At 41.3% G+C, this 16,660-nt stretch overlaps 1 protein-coding gene across 4 annotated transcripts in view; it reads right to left on the bottom strand.

Annotated features, from left to right (window-relative positions):
- LOC144476109 (uncharacterized) overlaps positions 1-16,660 on the bottom strand; it is a 34,853-nt gene that overhangs the window by 14,398 nt on the left and 3,795 nt on the right. For all 4 annotated transcript variants that reach the window (XM_078192706.1, XM_078192704.1, XM_078192705.1 and 1 more), the window contains one exon: positions 14,252-15,609. In XM_078192706.1, the coding sequence (XP_078048832.1) occupies positions 14,252-15,542 (1,291 nt within the window). In that variant the 5' untranslated portion in view covers positions 15,543-15,609. The remainder of the gene's footprint in view (positions 1-14,251; positions 15,610-16,660) is intronic.

The following is a 16,660-nucleotide window of genomic DNA, read 5'->3' as shown; positions in this document are numbered from 1 at the left end:
GGACCTCTAATACGACACATTGAACTCACGAGACCTCGCTTACTTTTATATTAACACGTTGACGCCGGCGTCGATATTCACGATTTTCTCTGCGAGTCGGTACCCGAAATTTACAAAAATTAAATAATTATGTTAAGTTTATATTATTGAATTTCTATGTTTTTACTATTGAATATCTGTTTATAATGTTCACATAAAATAACATACACCTACTTTGTAGTATCTATTTTGTGAAATGCGAGCAGAATAAGCAAATGTACGCAGCCTCACGGGTCAGACACGTATGACCCATCGGTAGGTCAAGCTGGCGTCAACGTGTTAAAGGACTCTTACAGTAATGTTTAATATTGGATGATAGCAACAAAAATTAATTTGTCATAAACATTTTTTAAGTTTTCTTTAAAAGGCATCTAAATACATTAAACTATTTTCCTTTCATGATTAAATGTCGATATCGTTGATCAACTTTAAATACGAGACAAATGCTTTTTATTAATTTCCCATGTTTCGTTTTTATAGCCAATGAAATCGATGATTATTTAATTAAAACAAATTAATCCCTTCAAGACTGCCAGGCATGTAATACGTAACGCATTTGCTATCACTGTCATGCGAATGAATTTTGATCACGTTATTATCCAAAGTATAATACACTAACACTCATGCTTACGAAAATAAATTAACGAAGAACGATTTTAAAATAAAACTTGATTTAATTCAAAACTATGTTCCAACTTTCTGTTGCTAATCGGATGAAAACGAGTCTAGAAATTGATTTACAGTTCTGAAATTATGGATGAGAACATCTGCACTAAGGAGTTAAGAAGTCTACGAATCTGTTTTGATAAATTATTTTACTGATCTGTCTAGAGATTGCGTTTAATAAAATAGTCGAATAATGGAGACTAGCAGCAGCGAAACTGATACCGTCTGATAGGGAACGCGTTAATTGAAAATTTGTGTTGTCTGCACAAAATATGTATAAACGCATCATCTATTAAGTGTCCATTAAAGCTTCCACGCTTGCGCAATGTATCCGGTGTACGCAAACAATATTTTGAAAATGTATCCGACGCCGCATCAAAGTAGGACTGTGAACAATTAACCGAGACGCTTGAAAGCGTTGCGTTCACCGCGAAAAAAAAAGAGGAGGATTTCCGTTCCATAGTCATCGAGCTATCGTACTTATACGTCGGAAGAGAACACCGTACAGCTTTTTCATTGTCCCCGCGGTGACCTAGCGTCGGTAGATCGTGGCTAATGAGAAAGTAACGACAATCGTGAGCATTAAACGCGCGGATAATAAAATAATCATTATTCGTGGCTAGGACGTACGCGTCGCAACGCATCGACTCGGCCACACCGACTTTTATGAAAAATTACACCTCTGTCCGGAGCTCCCGGCGAACGGGAATGGCCATGACGACGGGAACGGACCCCGTTGGAAACTACGTCGTTCCTGCTTGTACACGTTGCGGTTGTTTCCGTTGAAAAGTTCGTACGCGTTTCGTTGTTTCTATAAAACGGCACGTATCCTCGCAGCTGAACCCGTGGATTCAGAATTTGTGCTTTCCGTGGCAAATCAGCGATCTGTAAAGAGATTTCCTGACGTCTAGGCGACCAAGTGAAAATTGCCCAGTCTTGCGTAACATTCGCGGCGATCAAGATTTGCATTGAAACGACCGCAAATGACTCGGCAATGTTCCCGTCCGGAAGAAAAATCGGTACCGGCCGCATTTTACCGTCGCGATCGACGAAACGACAAACCATTATTGCGACTGCCACACGCTGACCTTTGCATCCTAGCTCCGAGGCTAACGCTCTATTAGGCTGGACGGCGATTTAAATTTAGAGAATGCACGAATTATGTACGGGTGCACGGTGCGTGACACGAATGCCTTGTTCCCCGTTTCCGGACGAATTATCGCTGCTTTTATAGACGTGCTTTCTCGAATGTACCGTTAAAATCGTCGCGATGATATGTTACGTAAATATTTATGAACCACCCCTTATCGTTAAGACAGTGTCGCGTGCGAAATGGACGATAGAAGAAAAACAGGAAACGGCATAGACGGGAATGGCTCGAACGCAACGGTTCATCCAGCGCATCCACGCGATATGGCAGCCATCCATTGAGAATTTGAAACGTTGACTAATATTCTTTATCAATATAAACTGACCAATTGAAAACAAAACGCATTGTAATTAAAACTTATCCCATTTTATTTTTAAAAAATTCTCCTCGAATTTTTAACGATTTCTTACCCTATAAACAGAGTCTCAGAGGTTCACTTTGAATTCTTAATAATTATTTATCTTCTTTCCTAACCAAAATCGTCCGTTCTCTTATATTAAGATTTATTTTTTAACTTTTTCTACAGTATTTACCGAGTAATTTTATCTTTGTCACTATTACATATTTGTACTAAAAAAATTCGTCTTGGAACACGTTTAGAAGAAGTCAACGATCTCACAACAAATAATCTGTTTCTTACAGAGATAAACGGGAATACTGCAAAATATTATTCAGTTACAGCAATGAAATAATGTTTTATTTCGACGAGAAGTTACAATTATAATGAATTTACTTCTTAGAAAGTAGTAATGCAAATTAGAACAGCAAACGATGTTTCAAAATTTTAATCTGCGATACAGGTCTAAAGTTTCTCGAAGTAAATTCTTTTCATAAATTGAATGAAAACTTTTGTAAAGGAAATTCAATTTGAACAAAAGCTTAAATTAAGCGTTTGCCATAGAGATTGTCAAAGAACATTTTCGTAACTTCGTGCTTTATTTTGATAAAAACTTTAGTACTCCTCGAACTTAACATTCACGTGACTTCGTCTGTGAACTACACGCTGTTAAGTGGTCGACGAGTGTGCCCGCTAGTGTCAACGTTCGCTAACTGAAGAACAGGATCATTCGACAGGAAGTACTATCTTTATACACCGAATTTCAATCAGACAGAACTCTTGACCGTCTGTTCGTGACCCGTATCCGGTCAACGTTCGATCGAACGATTCTGATGTGTACGCGCGTCGTCGCTTACTAACAAGCAATTACGCCAACAGCGAGAAAATTGATTAACGATGTTCGTAGGAACGCACGAAATTTTCTCGGTACCCAAACGAGGTTCGCGATATCTTACAAAAGTTCGAGGTATATCCAACGCAAAGTTTACAAGCTGTTGATGAACGTTGTTTATCAAGTTCGGCGAGCGAGTCGAATTTTACGAGCCGAATGATGGACAGTTAAATAGCCGCTGATTCGATAGGCGATAATTTATACCAGTTCTCAATGTATCCACAGTGCCCCACTGTAGAAATGTGTGCAACAGACTTTGCCCTCGAATCTCGGTAATTCCGCGGATAATGGCAAATCGCTCTGTCATTCTGTTCGAACAAAAGGGCGTCCGATTCAAAAGAGCAGATGTATCCACGGAAACCGAGCACGCGATTAAGCAATCAGCCAATTTTCTTCCCGTATACGCCGAGACCTGCGATTATATGATTGTATAACATAGAGAATTTTGTATTCTTCTTCTCAAATTATTTTCCAATTTGTCAGCCCGAATCGATCGAACGTGAGATATTATCCTAACAGTCCAGAAGAATCGATTTCTTTGTATTCTCATAACGTTTCAAAGTGTGTGGAATGATATACCAAAACGATATTTCGAAATTTAAAGCGATCAATGATAAAGCTTAAGAGAGAAAAAATATTTCACGCAATTTCCGAAACTATACACCCGATTTACTTGAAATTTTTTGGAAATATTCTGCATAAAGTATTCTGCAATATAGCGTACTATTTTTTTCGACCACTTATTTAATGTTTTATTAGCATTTAAAGATGATATTATGGGATAGAGAAAAATACTTGCTTCTTCTCAAACCGCAGCCATTTCTAGAATTATTAAAATTATCAAAAACCTGTACGATGCATTTCAGAAATTAGTCTCTAGCTTATGAATTCAAATAATTTATTTTTTAAAATAATAATTTCGGAAAATAATCCGGAAATAACAAATAATTTTTATTTTCAAAAAATTGGGAAACACAGCTGAAACCTACATTTATATTTTTTTAGAAACATCAAATTCTTTATTTAAGAATTACCTATAAAAATAATTCCCAAAAATTACCTATTTTTTATTAAATCACCTCAGGGTGGCGTTCCCTCCTTAATTGCAGCGTTCACAGAATTTCATTATCATGCTTCATTGCTGCCAGAATACGGTATACGCGGCAAATAATTTCGGGGGTTGTCGGTCGCCGGGAATTAAATTACACGATTATTGTAGCAATGCGTTAACTTGAGGTATAATTCGTCGCGTGACATCACGCTGATGACCGCCGACACGAGGCAAATGAAAGTCTCGAGCGGACAAAGAGTTCATCGTCTCCTCGATACGTGGAAACTGGGAGATGAAAAGAAAAATCGGAAGAAGATAGATATCGTTCTTCGCTTGTAAATATTGCGGGTCATCTGTTATTCAATTTATAGTCTTCGGAATCCATGCATTGTTGACTGTAGTATTACGTATCAATCTCTTTGTTCATCAGTTTCACTTTGCTCTATGAAAAAGCAAAATCAGATTTAATATTGCGTTCGGTGATGTACGTATCACCAATTATTTGAATCTCCAGAGATGCCACACAAAAGCGGCACAAAGATATGAAAGATGACTCCAAATCGTTCTTCCTTAAAAACTCGAGGCATTCCTTTGCTTTCTTTGTCGTTTGGTCAATATAAGAAAAATGCGGGTAGCAGCATGTTTCGATGTGTCAGTATAGGACTGATCCTAAAGGGACCAATCACAGACTGTATTAACTCCCCAGGCTCCAATAATAATAGCAATAGAAGTTTACGGTTTCATATCGAAATAATAGTACATATATATATTCTTCACGTTTTTAAAATATATGATATAGATATAATTGTTCTAGTCATAGCACAAGATATAAATATAGAATGTCAGTTTTGTCCTATGAATCCAGGATATTTTGGAAACTACGAGAGATAGTGAAAAAATGTTTTTACAATAGTTTGGTTTGATAGGGTAGATTACGTGACAAAGTCAAACATTGAATCAGTCAGCAAGAGCAGATAGCATAGTCACGCAGGGTTCAGACAAGCAGGTTCGACTGACAACTCACCGTTCGCGTCGATCTGTCTGCTTTGCAACTAATTTATGACTTCACCGTTCGGAATGACAACAAATATGTTGTTGAATTTGCTTAGAAACCACTGATTAGGTTACAGATGATTTGACTAAATAAATTAGGTTTTTAGATTAAAAAAATTAACTGATCTTGAAATCTCTGCCATCACAACACCCAAGCCAAAACTATTAATAATATTTGTTCACATCTTTTATATACTATCATAATAATATAAAATGGTTATATATTATCATAATAATAATGGCTAGATTACGGTTTTGATACATTTGTGGCAAAATTAAGAAGATTAAACTTAACCCTGAGATATGCACGTTCATTTTTAGTCGCACATTTTGAGTTGCAAATGTCCATGTACGTACACCGTAAAAGGATTAAAGTATGATAGATTGTTTCAAACTATTGAAATCGTTAAAGAAAGGGGCTTTCTATGCGATTTCCATTTTTCGCAATTGATGCAGAAAATTTATGCTTTGCATAAAGATACGCAGTCTAATAACCATAAAGCTAGGTCTCTGCTACGCCCCATTCACGTTTCTGTTTTCTAGAGCACTGCAATAGTTACTACTACTACTATTCCAACGGATGCTGTTGATTTTCATTAGCCTGATTAATCTACCCAACTGGACATCCATTTTTCAAAAGATTCAGTGAAAGTAAGCGCGTTACAACGGTCGCGTTGTACACGCAATTGCCCGCTATCCATTCTGCGTTATCTCATATTCGCGTAAATCATACGCAGAAGATTGCTGAGCTGCTATTCAATCACACTGGATGAATAGATTCGTGTGATTCGAAACTGAGACACAATGAGGAGCTTTTTCGCGCTCTCGGGACACACCGTGATGCGGTCATCGTAAAATAATACGACTGATATCATTTTTCCCCTGATAACAATTTTTTTCGGCGGAACCGAGCGCGATAAGCAGGCGCCTAATGGCGCACAGCGTGCACATCGGCAGACGAACTTCCTCCCTGTTGCCGCGTTCGATTTAACGCCGACTAGTTTTGCACAAAGAACGACCCATTTTTTCCCAGCTTTCCAAGTTTCGAATCTTACCGCAAGGTGTAAATTAATTTCCTAATTAAACTATAAACACGATTACGTACCCTAGTATTGATTCCCCATGAACTTTCGTAATCATTCGAGTCGCCGTTTCCGTTTCAAGCAAGCGAATCGGACAGCAAAAAGTGTTAACAATGCGGCCATTCGATCGATTAACTTGACACTATCGTGTATCGGTTGTGTATAAATAGCGCCAACCGAGAGAGGGCCATTATCTCGCAAAGCCTCGAACAAAAGTCCACGATTTCGCTCAAGTCCCTTGTTCATGAAAGACCTCGACTGTCGCGGAGATCGTCTCACACGACGCCAGTGAAAATATGAAGCGGATCTCGACCACGGAAACCTAAATCTTTCCTGCACCGCTGCTGTTTCAAACGCGCTCCGAAACGAATTTCCCAGGTTTCCAGGACCGGCTATAAGTCAAGCAGTGAAAGTAAAACGCCCTCGAGGGCGTGAGAAAGTCTCTCCCCGAAAAATAACGTCGTCCTGGCGCGGCCCGGACCGGCAGTACGCAGACGCAGACCCGCGTTCGAGACTGTTCGAGTGATCGTAATTAAGTGCATAACGAGGCTTGTTTACACGGAGAGAGCCCGGTCCTCATAATCTCCAGAGCGGCTTAGTCTGCCGTTTTAATCGGACTCTTCTCGGAAAGGAATTTATGGCACGCCCATGGTGTACAATGGCACGACGTTGCATCTCGTCGTGCCCCGCGATGCCTCCGATGGAATCTTCGACGTTCGGTCACGATTGCCCGTAATAACCAGCAACCGTTTCGGATCGGAGAAACTCGTTAAAACATGAAATATCCCGATGAATAACATTCATCGTGACTGCGAAATTTATACCCGCTCCAAGACGATAATTCATTTAGTTACGGCATCAATACGGAATGGTTAATTCAATTATTTACATTTAATTGCTTATTTGTTGGTACTCTGTCAAAGATGAAGTATTTGGGAAATCCGTATCAAGCCATGCTATCGTTCGAAAATGTGATTATATGTTTTCGACGCTTTATGATTCGAGTTTGATAAGACATTTTTTTCTACTAATTCGATAAGCTTTTCTACTTCATTGAATAAGATGAAACTATGAATTACAAATAAAAATGTTTATTATATGAAATCAATAATAGCGATCTTCAATTCTTATTAGCTTCTCAACAAAATATTTTAACGATTTATGATATTGTTCTACATGTCAAATTTCTTTTTAATATTGTAGACCATTTTGAAATTATTTTTCCATCAATATTTCCAATGTTTCCTTCAGTATCGCTTAACAACATGGAATCAGTCAATAATAACACCAAGTTGATTCGAGAATTTAATAAACAAATGACACGTGCATTGGAACAAAAATAAAGTAAAAAATGAGATGTCATTACTAAATGTCATGAAATATTTTTGTCTAGGTCTCTTTTTACACGTATTTTCTACAAAAAATATGTATTCGCAGGAATCCACAGTTTAGTTGTTCTATACTATCGGATCGATTACTATTGGATCATAGAGTGGAAAGGCAAGTCTGACACGAATAATTACGAAGGCATGCATGTAAACAAAGGTTGCGCCATTTTGTTGTTTAATCGATCGGCCTGTCAACGACATAAAACTTCAGACACACGCTTAATATAATTACGCGCACTATAATCTGAAGGCTAAATTTACAGGAAACGGTCATTTTAATAATTGAAATCACAGTTGGTTTTGTGCCGATGCCAGAGAGTCGCTATGAAACATCTTTTAAAATATTGATACTATTGTTGCCAAGCCAATCAGATACTTGAAGATTAGTTATCTTTTGTAAACATCAGCTCATACTCCAAATTAGTTCAACCAATATTCTATCCCGTAGTAAGTCACTATCGAACACTGTGCTTCACCTGCGTTTTACTTAATTTACGCATTTATCCTAGCCGCTGCTTCAGCACCCTTTCTTTAGTCACCCACAAGTCATTCCATAAAATCCTAAATAAACCGGCAAAAAAAGCATTAAGAATCAGTTGCTGGAGATTATTCCGAATAGTTAAAATTCTTGCAATTTATGGCTGTCGAGGTCTTAAAACTGTTATCATGAACCAGAAAGGAATGTGATCGCGTAATAGAACATAATTAACAATAAAACCGTGTCCTATCATTTTCGTTTCACATGCAACACCACGTTCACAGAAAGGATCGAGATTCCCGGTGTTCTCTTCGAAGTTTTGAACCGGCGCGGCGTGTTCCGCGAGGCGAGTAGACACGTTTACACGCGCGAGGGTGAAAATGTCAGGCATTTACCACGCGATCGCCGCGGGTTTCTCTCACCTTTGCGACCGCGGCTCCTCCGGCGAGGCCGATTCACGTAATAAATATCTTTCCGTGACAAGACCATGCGGTCGAAAACACAGGAATCCCTTATCGATCAGTACCAACGACGTTGGTACGGTTACGGCTTAACAACGATGCTCCGATTGCCGGAATCCCTCTACCCCGTCACCGATCTGTTTAAGCACCGCGGCGCGGTCTTAAAAGGCTTTAAAAAGAACCCTGGCGGTTTAATCGACCGAGCTGGATGACTCAATTTAAACCGGCGCGGTGATCCGTTCGTGGAAAAAATCCGACTCACGATTATTCGGATTTATTGGACAAAGGCAAGAACGTTCCCCGGGGCCTTTTACACTGTAAAATTCACCTGTTCTCCGAGGAATCAGCCTAGAAGCTATTATCCGAAAAGCGGTCTGTATTCTCACCTTTGTTGTCGCAGACGTCGCAAAGAACCATCTCCGGGTTGATGAACGGGCTCGCGTGTGCATCCGACCGCGTGGTCACGCCTGCACTGAGACACTTTATCGGAGGAACGCCGGTCGTCGGACGACAACGCCGGGACGAAGAGGAAGACAACCCGGAGGAACGTCGCGTGCGTATCGATCGAGTTCGATAACGCGTAACCGGGCTGCTACGAGAACCGCGTGTCCCCGAAGAGGAGCGGGATCAGAGGGAAACAGTGGGTGGGGGGGGGGGGGGGAGGGGAAGGCGGGTAATGTAGCAAGAAAAGTTTAAACGTGACGAGGTAGTGACCTGGTGGTCATAGGATACTCCTACGTAATGAAACTTGGAGAAGGGTGAGGGGTGAAAAAGGTAGGAATACGGAAATCGCGGGGAAATTTCACAGGAACGATCGTGCCGATCGCGTTGATTAGTGTTGGCGGTTTGACAGCTAGATTTGCACTGGAGAGCAACATCGGCCCATACGCCGGTCTCAACGGGGACACGATGGGTCTGCGAGCCGTTGGAGGGGCGAAGAGGATCCTGCGTTTCATTGTACGCACACCATGGGCCACCATGGAGGGGCAGAAAGGACGCCAGATCAATATTAGGGCGTAGACTCAAGGGCAAGGGCCGTCACCGCCTATACATACATACATGCACATGTCGCACCATACGTAGCTCTCCTGCGGTAAGGAAAACCCAGGATATTTTTGGGCGCATCGTCACGGTGCATCGATGCATTGATGCACCGGTCGGACCATCGATCGCTCGTGGAATCCTTATCGAGGCCGTGCACTATTGTGTTTCGAAGTTATCTAAGGCCTTCCGGTTGCCGGAGGACAATTTGTAATCTTCGCACGACCGAGCGGATGGTAACCTCTGCGGTTTTCGCAGTGCGTTTCGATTGTCAATAGGCGGTTACGTTATTCGATAAAAATGTAGGTGTGTTAGCCTTCGCATCGCGAGGACAAATGATAAAATGCGAAGTCGCCGACAGATTGAAGCAAACATTAAAGGACGTAGACGGATACGGCCACGCTTTGATACGGCAGAAGTTTTACTGTTTGGAAATTCGTGATACGAGATAATCAGTTTCCTATGTAATCGAAACGTTTGCTTTGTATGTTAAGTATGTCACATCTGTTATCATACGAAACGGTGATAACGACGCAGAATCTATGTATAGGATAAGCTTAAAAGAACATTATAATTCCATAAAGTTAGAAATAAAGTAGCAAAACAAAGAAACATGCTGATGTTTAAGGAAGGCAGCTCCCATAGCCTTGACTTTCCTGTGTGCTGTTAAGGACGCGCTCTCTAATTCCTTATGAAGTTACTAACTATTAAAAATAGGGTATTTCTCAAGCGAATATCTTATGCTCTTGTATTTTAATCTAATCTAACTCAGTCTTGAATTCGAGATTTATTGTTTAATATTTTTTTATTATTGTTATAGTCGTCATTTATTTTTAAATGTTAACAAAATGCGATGAACTTTAATTCGTTACTCATACATAATTCTTAGTTAATCTTCGTGTGATGAAATTTACGCCCCTGCGCGTTGATACAAATGATACAAAGTTAAATTATATATAATTACACTCTGATTAAAATTCTTATTCCATGTACTGACCGACTATTTCTTATACATATGAAGCATAAACCTCTGTTCATTAGCAGTATATGTATTGCTTTAAATGATATTTTTTCGTTCACACATGTATTGTACTTTCATATACAATATATGTATATTAACGTTTTACGCATTTATTGCTAACTTCACTTATCAATAACTTCTTAATAAGAAACGAGCTGAAATCTCTTGACGGTTATTCGGAAAAGCGTTCTTGACAGCATGCGTGAACGTCAAGGCCATCAAAATTCTTTCGAGAAAAGTGCTGATTCGAAGATTTACTAAAACTCTGTAAATGGACACGGTTACGTAGCCGTTGCGAAATGAAATAGTTGAGACGAAGAATGCGGGAGGCAATCAAAATATCTCCGCGGTACATCAGCATTTTGCATTCGCGTTGAGCATTCCACGCGAGCGAAAAAAAGGAACGAACCCGCGGGCGATTCGAACCCGGAGAAAACCTACGGAACGAAAACCATGGAAAGCAGGCAATTTCTTTTCTCTTCGTGCGGTTCCAGAAGCGTCGTCATTTCATAAATATTTAACGCTCCTCGCGATCCTCGTAACCGTGACGCAAGTTGAATCGTACGCAAGACCCGTTGAGCGATTAACACAACGTTTTTGCGTAACAAATTTTTCTAAATTGCAGCCGCGCAAATCGAATGCGGGTAGAGGCAGCCCGTAGCGTCGCGAACCGCAACAAGACTCCGGAGGCTAATCAAAGTGATCGCGTGTCGTTGGACTTTTAATAAACGCGATGCTCGTCTTGGTTCACGTGTGTAGATTCGTGGCTCGCAAAACTTTCCCCGTTTGATATCCGTGAGAACGTCTGCTAGGTGTTCCCGAGTGTGCAACCATGCTCCCGTAATGGGATGATCTATGGGGCGAAAATCTTGCATGCTACCTTGCACGCGATTCGTGCAAATGCGAAGATATTATCGCGTAAATCTTCTTCGTGACGATCTGTTACGGTTTAATAAAGCGTGATAGTTCTTGCGTCTTTTTCAGTATTCAGGTCATCTTCAGGTAATCGCGGTTGAGAGGCATTCCACGCCAAGCGTTGACAAACGTAAAGGTAACTTCGTTAATTATGAATAAATGCCTTTGACAAGTATTCGCTAACATTTGCTTCGTCGTAGAAAAATTAATTTCTTGATTGCAGTTCCAAATTATATGGTGTTGAAGAGACCTTGACCTTGTCTTGGCAACTACCAGCTCGTAAAGATTGAACAGTACGAGAAGGAAAAACTATTCTGCAATTTTATCAGTGTAATCACTTGGCATGGAATAGCTCGTAAACGTAAAAGTTTTAATGAGTTTTAGAATGATTGTTATTATTTCATGAAACGAATGATACCTACCTGAGCAAGTATTTTGTATTTTTAAAAAGGTTCTGACAATATTGCATCTTTATAGGAACTATTTTGCTTTTATCATTGAGCAGAACATCATTATTTGTGAACGTTTGAAAAAACTTCCATAAAAATACCCGAATACCTATGGAAATTATAAAACTGAAGATAACGAATGTCCACTCCACTAAAGATGTTAATCAAACTTTAAAGTAACGACTGATTCTATACTTGCTAATAGCACAGTACCATTTTTATAAGTTCTTTAATAAATAATTAGTTACTGAAAACAGAAACTGTCTAGTTTCAAATGATTACTTCGATTTACAAGGAAATTTACTTAAATATTTACTGAACAAATATTGGGAGTCAAATTACGAATAGACTGAAAAATACGTTCATCTAAAAAAAAACGTTGCTGTTTCAATACCAATCTACCAAAGACAATTTCTAAATGCAAACATTTTTCGATCATTAGAAAACAATGTGCTTTCATTTTCCCAAGTATACATAAAATCAGGTACCATTTATAGTGCGCAGTTCCCACCGCTATCGGCTAAATATGACATTATCACTGTTGATAACGTCTGGGAGAACAAGCATAGACCCTAAATCGTTTCCTCCCCGAAGGCGGATCCGGGGTCGCTATCTTTCCCTTTCCCTTTCAGCGTACAAGTGTGCCTGAAACTGTAACGCGATAAAACCTTTCCGAAGAGGAATGCCAAGACGCTGGCAAACGTTTTCGTCCTTCTATCTGATACACGGCACGTACGTAAGCGGGGAGATAGAGTAAATCCACGTGTAGAAAGATAAACCGTAGATAACTATTACCGAAAGACGGAGACGAACGATCGGGTACACGGACCGAGACGAGACGTTCGCTGTCCCGGGACTTTCATCGCGGAATCAAGGTGAATGATCGCGATCGACGAGGAGTGAAATTAGATGGTTCGAGACCGGTGGCGTGAGAATCGAGAAAATCGGCCCCGGCTATGCGGAGGAAACGACCGTGCGTCATGCCAGGATCATTCGTAGTCGGAATCTCGGACTGGCAACGTGAATTCTGGGTTCCCGTTGTCAGCGTTGCAGATTATTTCACGAGCTATAAACACAACGAAAGCAGCGAGGCGGTCGCAGAAAGGCTTCAACAGTTACAGTTTACGCTTCATTCCGCTATTACGAACCGAAGAGGGTAGCTCGTTTCTCCGGACAAATCCATATGTCGGGACATATGTTAGGGACACGGTACCCTGACCTGCGCCAGTAACACGACCGGGAGAGGGAGCATCGGAAAGTCTAAAAATAGGGGCGCTTTAGGGCAAGGGATTAATGGCCACGTCGGTTGTAATTTTAAACACCTCGGCAAACGTAGCTAATCCAATCTACGGCTTATGAAACGCACCCTTTAAACCGGCCGAGTGCCTATGCGCCGCCGGGGGTCATCGAAATGGCCAGCAGAAATTCCAATAAATCTCACTTAACGCCAGACCCCGGTGCCCGACACGCCGGTGTGCGTTAATCAGCCTTTTACACGCGCGTGAACGCTCGGTCGCTCTCCCCGGAGCATTGAGACATCATTTCCGTGGGCAGAACGGAATGCTTACGTGGTCGTAAGGCGGTAATTAAACCTCGGAGCCTGCGAGTCCTTTGGTTCGATCGGACTTTCCGAATCTCGAATTCAGAGACGTCCGTTTTGCCTTATTATAGGGTTGTTACGATACTCGCATTTTCAATTCTAATTTCGAAGTCTGCAGCCCACGGTGGCGCATTTCCGTATAAACCATATATCTTATACAATACATGCACACAGTGTACTTGTACAAATCCTGAAGATTCGAAATGGTTTAATTTAAAAATTGATTGTCGGAGCACTGTGCATACATATTTGAAGAACCAAAAAAAGATAACGATCACTGACAAAGTGTTCGAAAAAATATTTTGTAGCATTAAGTAGAACATAAAATAATGCCATCGATTTTTCTTTCACATAAACTTGAAATAATAATCCGTATTACGTGCGCGTAATGATGATATCAGTAACATATTCTGATATATGCAGACTTCGATCATTAGGATCTACTCGCTTCCATCCATACGGCTCCGATTTCTTTCGAGTATTTTGCTTTCATTCCAGTATTCGGTTTAATCTGGTATCAAAATCAGTTTGTTTTTTCGAACCGAGTGAAATTCGGTTTCATTTTTTCGAGTTGCCACACACTTTTACTACCCAATATTTTACTACCCAATAAACGATACTGGCTCACCTTTCTTTTGATCCTCGCTATCCGAGTGAAGCTCGACGTCGTGCAGCCTCATGGATTGCACGAATCCTCTCCAGTGGCTGCGCGGCCTTCCACGCACGTTCAAATCGGATTTCAAGTCGGCCAGTTGTCTGTCGGATTCCTTCAGTAAACCGTCCAGGATATCCGGTCTGTCCAGCTCCCTGGTCCTCGCTTTCGGATCCTCCCCCGCGTTCACGGCGTTCGAGCGTTCCTCTATAACGTTTGAGTCAACCTCGTCTCTACTAATCCCAACGTTTCTGGAGCTCTCCTCGAAATCGTTTCTGCCGATTTCGTCTTCGTTCGCGTCACGGCCGAGTCTATTTCTCGACTCTTTTCTTCTCCGTACAGGGGGGCGCGGCTGCGTTTCCTCTACCGGAATCTTTTCCTTCGGATGTTTGGGATCCGCGGAAAGACCGTTCTTCTGCGCGGTCGTTTTGCTCGGCACCCTACCGTTCGCTTCCTTCGCCACTTTATTCGAGGAGGCGTTTTTCGGGTTGTTGTAACGATCCTTCAGCGACTCCCGATTAGTCCGCGACGCCTCGAGCAGCTTCTGAGCCAGTAGCCTCGTTTTATTAATTTCCGTTCCCGCTCGCTTCTCCTGCTTCTCCGACTCGTTCTTCTTGTCCACTCTTTTCTCGCTCGACTTTATTGCCGTTCGCGCAGAGCTGTCCGATGCCTGGAACATCTGCTGTATCTTTATTATATCCGATCGGATTTTCGCCGAGTTCGACAGCTCGGCTTTCTTGTTCGCCGCCGAATACCTCGAGTCAGTTTTCGCCGAGGTCCTTGGACATCTCTGTGCCGGCGGCGTGTTCCTCAGTCTCTCCAGGTCTTTCAGGTCGGCCAACATGGAGCTAGGTGTCCTGGCGTTTCGCGGAGAACTATCCACGGCTATCGTCCTCGGCCGGTCTCGCTCCTTCCGCCCGATTTTCTCCATCGGTATCAAAGCCGGATCGACGAACACGGTATCCCGTATCTGACTGATGTTTCGCAGCCTCGGTGCGCCCACCTTCAACCCGGTTGTCCTCATGATGACCTTCTCCACGGTCTCGATGTCCCTTTCACGGCCCAGCCGTCTTTCTTCGATCAATTTGGCTCGTTGAACGTCGATTGCCGACATAAACGGACCATGATACATCGGGCCGTTGACAGGGCCGGCGGCACGCGCGTTCATCATAGGATTGTTGGGCCTGCTGGCGCGCAATGGCGAAATCCTGACCAGCTTCGGCGCATCCCGTGGATCGTCCGTTTGCAAACTGCCTCTGTATACCATCTTCGGAGCTACTGTTAATTACTGGCGTCTAGCGATCATCGGTAAGTCATCCTCGTGCGCCTTCGGTCTGGAAAACAGAGATTCAGTCTATTAATGGAAGCCGACTGGTGCCTGCGCGTACACGTATCCCACTTAAAGGCATATTTAAAACGTCAGGAGACGTAGCTCATCGTCTTCAGTTTACCGTGTCCGAGGAGGGGATGCCTAGAGCTGGCTAGGCTATACGGACTAAATAGATTCGTTTCCGCTCGTCGATCGTAACTGAAACCTCTGCTTCCGTTTAGAAAAAACTGAACGCTTCGAGCCAGGCCTTGTACTTGGCACGTCAAGAAACTTTAGCACGAAGGAATTGGACGTTTGCTTGCTAATACTGAACCTATTTAGCCCTAAAAATTACTAACATGTGTTGCTTAATAAGATTGTAAAAATTATATTTATTTAGACCTTTCATCAGTTTTATTATACAAGATGTTCCCCGATTAAATCCTCGAACTTTAGGTATTTTAAAACTCGACAGTTACTCTTTTGTTGTTGTTTGCATTGAATGAAGCACCTATCATTCGTTCTGAATAATTTTTTACAACATTGAAACATTAAAATTGAAACTAGTGAAGCGTCCAACAAAATAGTAGTTGTACAGTGTCAATTAGTGAATTTATCTGTTATTCATAAGTGTAATGTTTACTTATAAATTACGTGATAAACCTGAAATATTTCGATTACATGCATTACTAAGTTCTATAAATATCGTAGTAAATGTCTCTTGACGAAGGCAGTAAAAAGAATTCTTCCAGAGAAAACCTGACAACATCCTATATAATAACGTATGCTTCGATTAACTTTATTCAATCTTTTTCTATGATAGACTATTTATAGTCTAAGCAACTTGAAAACTTAAGATGCAACCAATATTCTCTTAATTCGTCCCACTCTCGAATACGGATCAGTAATATTCTCTACATAGAATATCACGCAGCGTTGATCGAGAATGTTCAACACAGATTTCTAAGCTTGCATCTCATTTCACTGAATCACCTATATTAACCTTACGTCATAATTACGATAACTTCTTACTACGAGTGGGAGTGACGCGTCTTGATTAACGGCGTATCATCGCT

This window comes from Augochlora pura, chromosome 10 (genome assembly GCF_028453695.1).
Source record: "Augochlora pura isolate Apur16 chromosome 10, APUR_v2.2.1, whole genome shotgun sequence".
NCBI lineage: Eukaryota > Metazoa > Arthropoda > Insecta > Hymenoptera > Halictidae > Augochlora > Augochlora pura.
This window is presented reverse-complemented; position numbering and strand designations above follow the sequence as displayed.